Raw genomic sequence first — 10,271 nt, 5'->3', positions numbered from 1 at the left:
TCGGTAAAAATATATATCGATTCAGACGCGGTTTTTGGTTCTCTTGTATTTAAATATTAGCATTTTATTTAATTTAGATACACACACACCGTCTATATCTCTATTTATATGGATTTTCGCTATAACTTATTGTGATCATATATAATTCATAATTAAAATGTCAAAGGAGAATATTTCCTAGCGTGTGCAGCTTGCCACTGGTGCACTGCGGAATAGAGGGCGGATTCTGATGTACCTAAAATGCAAATAATTTAAGTCGGAATCGTTAATAGAATCTTTGATTGCTAATTGTAAAGTATGTGCCACACATTTTATTCCGATGAGATTAAGGAAAGAACAGTTCTTAATGGAAGGTAGCATATTTGCTTCATAATTTCTTTCATACATAATTAATATTTTGGTTTTCTTCATCCATTTTGGTTTCTAACAAGTTGAAAAATTTGATCATATAGCTCGATTATCTGTTGTAACAGAGTACATTTATTTGATATCGATATTATATTTTTCTAAAAGCTTCAAAAACATATTTAAATATACATTCCGGTATGTATCCATTAATTCTATCATTCCCAAAATTCATATACATATATATTAATTTTACTGAATCGAAAATAATATCGGTTCGGTTTCGGTTTTCATTCCGGCAAAAATAACGTTTTATCCGGTTTTTGGTTCGGTTCCGGTTTGGGTCTTTGATTTTTACAAAATACATAGGTTTTATTACTTTGCAAAATACACAGTAGATGTCTCATTCACTTTCATACCAAATATGTAATAAAAAAGTCTCAATATGTTATATTTAAATTTGTTTATTTCCAATTGTAATAAAATCATTTTTGTTTGATATAATTGTAATAAATATCTAATTACAATACAGTTACACGTGTGTGATTATGTTTTTATTTTATACGCAAGATTCAGGCAGTCTTGTATCTAGAAGTTTTTCTTTGAATGCTTGTATGTTCAGTGACGAGTCTCCATTGAATTGAATTCGATTCGTCACTACAAGTCCATGAGAGTTTAAATTTTCAGATCCGAATTCGTCACTATTGAAGTTTTTTCCTGAACCCCACGTCCTTGCATACAAAGTCGGAGGCTCTAAAACAGTTCATACAAAAATTAGGATTCTGGAACTTGATCTGAAGTCTATGAAACTAGATTATAAAATTTACCATAATTCACTGGAATGATGTCTGGGTCTCTGTCATCGGCCAGGATATCATTGGGTGGATGTAAATCAGTATGTGAATACTTATCGGCGAGATTTGGTTGCGGAAGCTGAGGAGGTGACACTCGAGGTTCTGCTTTACCACTGTTTTGACGTGGTATACGCTCGTTTGAGCAAGATCTCTTCACTTGACAAGCAACTATCAGTATGAGGATCAACAATGACACCACACCACCGATCAAAGCTCCAATCCAAACTGGCACTTGAGGTTTTTCTTCAGCAGCTGGAAGAAGAGCTTTGGTTGTTAGTGTTACCTTTCAAACAATTTCTAATACATTTTGTTTTTCTACAATACCTGCTTGTTTGTCAGGATCTCCTAGATGTACTCCGACCAGGATTGCGGCAGGACTTCTTCCCTTTGCATTGACCGCATATACTTCTAGACGAAGTGTCATGCCAATTTCGAGCGGTACTGTGAATAGTGCTTCAGTATTGCTGATGTTGTATCTGTAAAAACAAATTTGGTTTCAGTATATGAGCTAAAATTGAAATGTTTGTATTGTATCGTAGTTTTGTTACATCGGATCTGGTTTATCATTTGTGTAGACTTCGATTAGAAAATGTTGGGGAAGACCACCATCAAATCCAGCCTCACATGCTACTTCAGCAGCACCACTTGTTATGTTGTTCAGCGTACAGTTTGTCAACGGTTGAGGCTTACCTGAAAGTTCAACTTAAGTTAAATCAAACATATATGTATGTAAGGTAAATAAAAAAAAAGGATGTTGTTTTAACCTGCAGCAACCAATTGAAAAATGCATGGTGACATTTGGTTGCCGACATCATTGATTGCCGTACAGGATAGTGTTCCAAAATCCAAATCCGCTAATGGGACATATCTAAAAACATTCAAGCATTTAGTTGCAATTCATATATTTAAGATTTGCATGCACAATTACTGTGAAGATTACCTTAAAATACTTAGGCTACCATTGGACGTAAATTTATTAGCGCCAACGTCCATAGTTTCACCAGAATTGTTGAACTTCCATTTGAAAGATCTCGCAGGAGGATCTGCGTCCACTTCACAAGTAACCAAAAGCTCTTCTCCACGTGCTGCTCCTATAGCGACAGGACCCGAATTTTTGCAAATTGGAGTATCTGAACGCAAAAAGACATTGAGTCAATATTACGAAATGGTAATAGCAACCAAACCAAAATTTACACAGTACATACATTTGACCCGTAGAATGAACTCGTCGCTTATAGTCTCTCCTTCAGGATTGATGGCCGAGCACGAGTAGCGGCCTGAACTTTGCCTGGTTACTTTTTGAAGAACCAAACTTTGATTGCTCCTGACCACACGAGCAGAAGTGTTATGGTTCACCAAAGCTCCCTACAATGAAAATGAGCAAAAATAAACAACATAATACGATTTCATATAATTGAAAACAATTAAAGCATACATTGTGCATCCAAGTTAGCTTCCTCCAAGGAGGATTTGAAACAACATGACATTCAAAGTAGACGTCATCGCCTTCTTTTATATCATCCGATGAGAGAGTGTTTCCAAGTGCTAAACTCACTTGAGGAGGATCTGTTGAATTATTAGCATTATTTAAGTATTTTATTGTAAATTATGAAGTGAATGAGAAGAAGTATGCTTACAAACAACTTCGAGCTTCCAAGACGTCTCCAAAAACGTTGAAAGATTTGGATTTTCAGCTCTGCACACTAAAAGTCGTTCATCATCATCTATAGATGGCACGAATGTCAATTCGCTTATAGTTACGTTGTCTTTGGTTTCATCCTATTATTGAAAATTATTGTTATTGTAATGAAAATACTTATGTTTTTTAACTACAACTAGGTTTGGTTACCTTTGTTCTTTTGAGCTGACGTTTTCCTTTATGCCACGTAATGATAGCAGCCGGTCTAGATCCAGATGCTGTACATTTGGTTACGTAGCGACGTCCAGCACTCAATACGCCTTCAGTTTTGGCTATCGATATCGTCAATGGTTTCACTGAAACGGTATAATTCGTTCGTTAAGTGTTCTTCAGCACGTCCGTATTATATTTATTGAGTTATAAAACTTTTTTACGGTTCATATCCAGCGTGAATGAAGCCTCTTTCGGCTCCACGAGAGGACTGTTGATGGCTTGACAGGTAAATATAGACCCATAGTCCTGTCTGCCTATAGCCGGCCAAGAAAGTCTATTTTCGATAACATCGCCAGTATTGTGCTCGTATTCCACATCTACCAAAATCCCATTTACCAACCACCGAACCGTGGGTGAAGGTCGACCTAAAATATTATATATGTATATAAATCCTTTCGATACGATTCACAAATCTTTCAAAATGTTGATCAAAGAAACCGCAGTGAATGGTCCGCTTAGTTCGTTATAATACAAATACATCCTTGGATCGAGAATTGAGTTACAAATATTGAATAAACGTTTGTGGGTCTTGATATTATTTTTCATTATCATTATCTACTGATATAGTGAACCAACTTGAATACGATACTCTTCGCCAGTTACATACTTAAATAGAACACATAGAAATTTATTTTTATTTACTTATATGATACTAGTGGTTTTACCAGGCTTCGATCGGTATTTGTAATATAAACTGCTTAAACATGACTAATCTTATAGTAAACATTTTATTAAATTTATTTGAATATTCATTTGTTTTTTTATTAAATTGACTGTCACGAACAAACAAACATATATACTAAGGCTCTTTCAAAATTATATGTATACCAGAATCGGGCGCCTGCGCCCCCGGCGCCCCCCGGGCTGGAGGCGAATTTATTTGTCGTCATGGAAACTTTGACTTGTTTTTGTTTCCCACCCAACTATACATAGTTACAAAGTCTTTTTCGAAATTATATATTAGAAGATATATTATGTGCTCGTAGTATTTTTATTTATATATATATTTTTTTACCACAGGTGCCATGATAGGTTGCCCCAAGGCGACATTTAAATATGGTCAAACTCTGTATTATACATAAGTACTATACAATTCTAAACAAATTAATAAAACCAGCACTATAATTCAATGGTCAGCGTGTAATGCTTTCAATTGTGTGGTTACAAGTTCCAACAATGGTTTTTTTGCTGGCCAGACCTTGGATATGTAACTCCAAGGTCAATTGTTTCCTTTCGGAATTTGCCAATTAATCTGATTTCATTAGAAACGGTTCCAAAAAATTGGCAACCTGACCCATTTTCTCGCAAAATCTCGAGTTTTCGGCGAATTCGATTTCATTGAATTGTATAAAATGCCGCAAATTTACAAATTTCACGATTTTATTTGATACGTATTTACTTTGTATAATAATAATGATCAAATGTACAATGTTTCTGGCCGGGAAGGTGCATTGGGGCTACCTGTTAGGCCTTCCTGGTATAAATTAAAAATAAATAAATATATACTAACATTGAAATATGATATTACGATAAATACTAACAAAAAAATTTAAAGAGAAAATGATCACTGGATCAGTAGATATTAGAAAATACCCAAGATGTATTGTGAACGTGTGTAACTTATGAACAATAAAAAAAAATTAAAAAATCAAAAATCAAAATAGATTTGAAATAAAAAATGTAAAGAATGTATAATTAAAACAGGTTTAAATATTACCTCCTTGTACAGTACATGTCAGCAAAAGGTCATCACCCTCTTCTTTTGGTCCCAAAGATGAACTATTGAGGGCGCCAGTCGAACGATCTATCACTAGGGGTATCCCAGGTGGTACTTTTAACATAAATTTAAATATATATTAGGGGTATGTTAATGACGAGGGTAGATAGGGTGAGTTTTCCGAATATCAAATAACTTGAAACGTTACTCACCGATGACGGTGAAGTTGTACCGGAAGCTGACCGTTTGCGTGTTTCTATAGTCGACCCTGCAACGGTAGATGCCCTCGTCGTGTCTCTTGACATCCTTCAGCAGGAGAACAGCGGGAGGGGGTGCAGCCCGGAAGTGAGCTCGTGGTCCAAACACTCCCGGTGCTGACCAGTGTCGACCTTCGGAAGTTCCTACGCCACGTACGTCAAAGCTGTACAACAACGAGGGTTTGAAAATATGTTCGTCAGGGTCGACGCAGATTATTTATGCAAAATTGCGTGGTGTTTTTATGTGTTGCGTGTTGTTGACCTTACGATGCGGTCGTAAATTCAGAGGAAAACGCGTGAAAATTGTATGAAAATTCCTAGCATGCAAGTGTACGTACATAAACAAGTAGAGCGTGAATCAAATGCTGTAGACTTTTTTTTTATATTTATTATGTGAAAATTTGCTTTTTCATTTATTCATATAAATATGTATATATTTTCGAAGGACAAGTATTATTTAAAAACTAATTTTATTTAACTTTTATATTTAACTAACTGGCATTGCAATGGCACAACAATGCATGCAATTTTCGTTCCCGTTTCTCGGTGTGTTTTGATAAGTGACTGTTTTAGTTTCAAATAAATACTCAATAATCAAATTAAATTACAGTAATGATAATTTGTCGGAAAAACGCAGGCAGCGAACACATTTAAAATTATTCAATTGTTAGTTTATTTTACCTTAGCAACGCAGGTGGTGACGCGAAAACATTTGAAATTATTGCGTTGCAATGCCACTCATTCCCGTTTTTGCCCGTTTCCGTTCCCGTTTTTGGGCAAATTCGCGATGCTTAGTGGTTATAAAGTGACTAAAATCCTTCGATGAATTTCAAAACCCGTCTACGGTCAAAATTTGGTAGTCTTAAGTTGAAAACTATGGATTTTCATACATACATACATACATACAAACAAACATTCGCTGTTGCATTATATAATATATAAAATATAGAGATTAAGCTAGTAACATGGCTTGATGGTTGGCTTAATGCTAACCACTGAGTTCAAGCCCTGGTTCAACCTCGATTGAAAATAATTTATTCGGAGTTTATCCCAAGTGCTGCTGGTCATAATAGAAAATTTGTGACTCTTTCAATATTTTCTTCCGAGTTTGATTTCATTGATGAAACGGCTCCTTACCAAATTGGCAACCAACCTACCCATTATTTGAACATAATTTATTTGTGTATTTATCACCACTATTTGAATATATTTCAAATTTACATAAGTACAAGTTAAACACCACAGGTGTCACTTTGGTGGCAAACTTTTAATGGCACCGTAGTAAAAATATATATAAAAAATGTTTGTCTTTTGTTTAACATATCAAAGTTTCTTCAACATTTGAAAATTTTTGATTGTATCATCCATCACTTTCTACGATTGACAAGAATTGTTTATTTTCTTTGTATTATAGGTAAACAGGGACTTGTTTCAATATTATTATATGTATTTATAATATGCATGGGAAACAAAATACTGACTCAAATTTAAATGTAAAGAATTTGAGTGTATTTTTTTGTTTTATTTTGGTTATAAAAACGTCCTTGGGTAGGTGTTTACCAAATTGAATTCCGCAAAGCTGATGTGTTGCGTGGGAAATGAACAGGTGTTCCGAGAAAAAATTACGTATATTTTTTATATAATTAAAATGAAGTCAGAGTATAGAATACATTTTTTTATTAATAAAATATGCGGATTTTTCATAATAACCGGTTAAAAAAAAAGGTTTTGTTTATACCGGTACAGTTCAAGCCGCCAACTGCATATATACAGTACGTTCTTTAGTACATTATACGAGTATATGGACACATTAATATGTTCCGTAATGTGTATGTGACGTATCTGAAACAGCAGTAACCTAACTATTCATAATATACAGCAGAACATGTCACCGAAACGTATCAAGGGGTTTTATCTAGCCACTGTGGAAATGACGTTTTAATGGCGAGTGCACCCGTACTAACGAAAGTGCCGCCATGTGCATATGGATATTTTTGGAAACGTCATATTGTGTTAATACTGACTCGACAAAACGACGCAAGGAATATTGCGCCGTATCGCGACGCTCTGTAATGTAGATTTAAGCCGATTATGCCTTGCACTCGTCGAAGAAGTATGATTGTGCCGAAAATTGGTGGTGCTGTATAGTATGCTGTATAGGTGGTGCTGTATAGTACAATTTTTCTTTTCCGTGCAGTGATGTGCCGAGATTTTAACGTGGATTATACATATGTGTTCCATAATCAATTTTTTTTTTAAATTTTATTTCATAGAACATGAACACTCGCCTTTACAGATCGCTCCAAAGCAACGAATACACTTAAGTAGATTTTTTATACAATGCGAATTCATAGAAACATCCACAGTGACATCTATGGAGAAATTTTTGCAGCATTTTATAATCATTGGTGAACCTCAAGACGCTGAATAACTTGAGATAAGCAAGAGAGATATGAAAGGAAATGCCTATTCTGATAAGAAAATATCGACCTGGAGTCACAAATCAAGGTCTAGACAGCAGTGGGACTCTAGTGGGACTCGATCCCATGACCACTCTGCCAGAAAGCATAATATGCTAACCCCTAGTCCTCGCCGCTGCTTTAAATGATATAGTTTGATCCAAAAACTGTTTTCTAGATAGAGTCCGGTACATAAAGCTAGTTATTCTGTATTGAATATTAAATTAAATAATATAAAATTGACTTATTTATAACGCCAATAAATAATGGCGTACATATGAATACAGTATTTCATATTAAATAATATATAAAAAATTCTATTTGCGTTTTCATAATCGCAGTATGGAAAGTTATGCTTGTACAAATGTTTGCGCACAATTAATATGCTAGCTACAAGCAATCGATTTCGGCAAGCAATAAAACGAACCTTTTTATATTACTAATGCTTAAATAATCCGGCAGAAACCATATATACCATTCGAAGCATAAAATTAAGCTTTTTGAATATATATGTACATATGTATGATTATTATAATAAAAAAATAGAACGGGTGCAATGTGTAAATGCTGGATACATTATAATAGCTTCTAACACACTCTCATTCATCTCTGTTCTGACTAAAATTCATATGCCTAATCTTATAATATTTCCTTATTTTGTTAAACCATCTTGTTTATGATCTTTTTTTGTATTTTTTTACACCCTTCTACCGTTCAAATTCATTGCTATTTAAATATCAAAATTCGCTTCATCATGTTAGCTAATTCAGTCACATTCGAGCATGGTCTCATTATACTGAGCATACAGCGTTCCATACTTATTTGAGTGCATTGAATTGTATGTAAATTTTTGCATTACGTGTCCTAGTTTCGAATCCATTACTAGATTAAACTAGGCAAAGCTACTTTTGGCCTGTTTGAATCGTTCACACGCGTGTGATGAAAAACTACGATTTTCCATCTGGGTGAAAAGCGCGTTAGCACATTAACCAAGAGTCAATTGATTGACAGGTGATGTTGTTGTACCTGTAGAGTGGAATGCCGGCATCGTCCTTGAACCAAAACACAATGTGAACTTTGTCATGTTGACCAGAATTGATGTCGCACGGAAATTCGGCCACTTTCCCCTCAACAGCCTCCACGTCGACAGTGCGCACTGAAACACATTTTCATATCCGGTCATTGTACACCTACCACATATTTCCAGCCATCGACAGCTGTCTTTGCGAATTTGTATTCTTATTTAAACATTCAAACACATTATGAATTTAGATAAAATATAATAGTATCAATCATGTGGCGTATTATAGTATTTAAATAGATGCAATTAATTACCTTGCTTGTCCAGAATCACTGACAACATCGGCATTATCAAATGAGACAATCCGACAACGAACACTAATATCTTAGCAAACTTCGGACGACTTGATTCCATTTTCATTTTATGTAAATCAATATTAAAATAAACCAATGTACATATTTCACCACTGATCACACACTGTCAATATGTGCATTATTTTGACGTTTCCTATTACATGAACACAACAAACCTTAAATTAAAACTTTTCTTATATAAAAAAATGAAATGAAAATTTTTTTATACAATTTAATTTCATATAAAAGTTGATATTTAATAATAATATATTTATTTTAGACTTAAAATTAAAACTTTTCTTATATAAATAAATAAAATTATTTTTTTTATACAATTTAATTTAATATAAAAGTTGGTATTTAATAATAATATATGTATAAGAGACAAATGTCAATATATTTAAATATTATAAATGATTAAAATTTATATTATATAAAATACATTGATCAAATAAATGCATGTTGAAAAAAAAAAATATTAAAAACATCAAACTTTTTTTAAAACAATATTACAGCTACGGTTTAAGTTTATGTAGTTTAAAAAATTTGGTGAATCTAAATATAAAACTGTAAATTTATATAATAGATAAATAAATGTTCGTCTTTATATTGGAAATGTGTTATAAAATTAAAGTAAGATACATATGTATTATGTGTAGTGTTGAAAAAAAAACTGTTTCATCATAGGATGCGTCACTTTTATGCGTATGAATAATTTTTTTATAAAATTTTTATTTATTATTAATTATTATTTATTTGGGGTTAGTGATTCGTAGCACTGAAATTATACTGTAAAATATTTTTAAATTAAAAAAAAAAAATTAAGTAAAAATTACTCGAAGTGTTGTTCGACGCAGTTTTGAAATTTATCCAGTGGCGTTCGTATTTGCGCGGGAAAATATTATTGATTGTGTATTTATATATACATTTGGAGCGGCGCAGGGGCGCGCGCGGGCCCCCGGCGGGCCCCCGCGGCACACTAGTCTCCGCCAAAGGAGACTTCGGCGCGCGCAGAGACCCCCCTCACCCCCCCTGGGCCCCCATCCCTCTCCGGAGGGGCCTACGAGCCGCATTCATTATTCAGTCGTCGAAGCCGCGCTCGTCGTCCGCCTCCAGCATCATCATCCACTCGCTAATATTGTCAATCGGACGAAATGAGCCGGTCACGTTCGGCCCAAATATGCTACCCAACAATCGTTTGAAAGTTTCACGAACTTACCCAATCGTAATTTTATACCTACATATATTGGTCTGTTGGAACTGTTATATATGCAAAGTTTCTCATATTAAATCTTCGGTCGACTTTACGATCGTTCAAATGTCTGATATCGCTTCCATCGTCGTTACAAGATG

At 34.3% G+C, this 10,271-nt stretch overlaps 1 protein-coding gene across 1 annotated transcript; it reads right to left on the bottom strand.

Annotated features, from left to right (window-relative positions):
• Window positions 1-790: 790 nt before the first annotated feature.
• LOC143916492 (neural cell adhesion molecule 2-like) lies at window positions 791-9,905 on the bottom strand. The gene is made up of 16 exons (XM_077437625.1): window positions 9,755-9,905; window positions 8,880-9,072; window positions 8,571-8,700; window positions 5,041-5,249; window positions 4,829-4,942; window positions 3,273-3,476; window positions 3,049-3,194; window positions 2,837-2,978; window positions 2,635-2,765; window positions 2,405-2,564; window positions 2,140-2,329; window positions 1,964-2,067; window positions 1,748-1,889; window positions 1,524-1,675; window positions 1,173-1,451; window positions 791-1,098 (listed from the first exon to the last, which is right to left on the bottom strand). Exons 2-16 carry the CDS (start codon window positions 8,983-8,985, stop codon window positions 905-907), a joined length of 2,403 nt encoding a protein of 800 aa, XP_077293751.1. The 5' UTR covers window positions 8,986-9,072; window positions 9,755-9,905; the 3' UTR covers window positions 791-904.
• Between the last annotated feature and the right edge of the window lie 366 nt (window positions 9,906-10,271).

Source organism: Arctopsyche grandis, chromosome 9 (genome assembly GCF_051622035.1).
Source record: "Arctopsyche grandis isolate Sample6627 chromosome 9, ASM5162203v2, whole genome shotgun sequence".
NCBI classification, from domain to species: domain Eukaryota; kingdom Metazoa; phylum Arthropoda; class Insecta; order Trichoptera; family Hydropsychidae; genus Arctopsyche; species Arctopsyche grandis.
The sequence above is the reverse complement of the archived record's forward strand: the minus strand, read 5'-3'. Positions and strand labels throughout refer to the sequence as shown.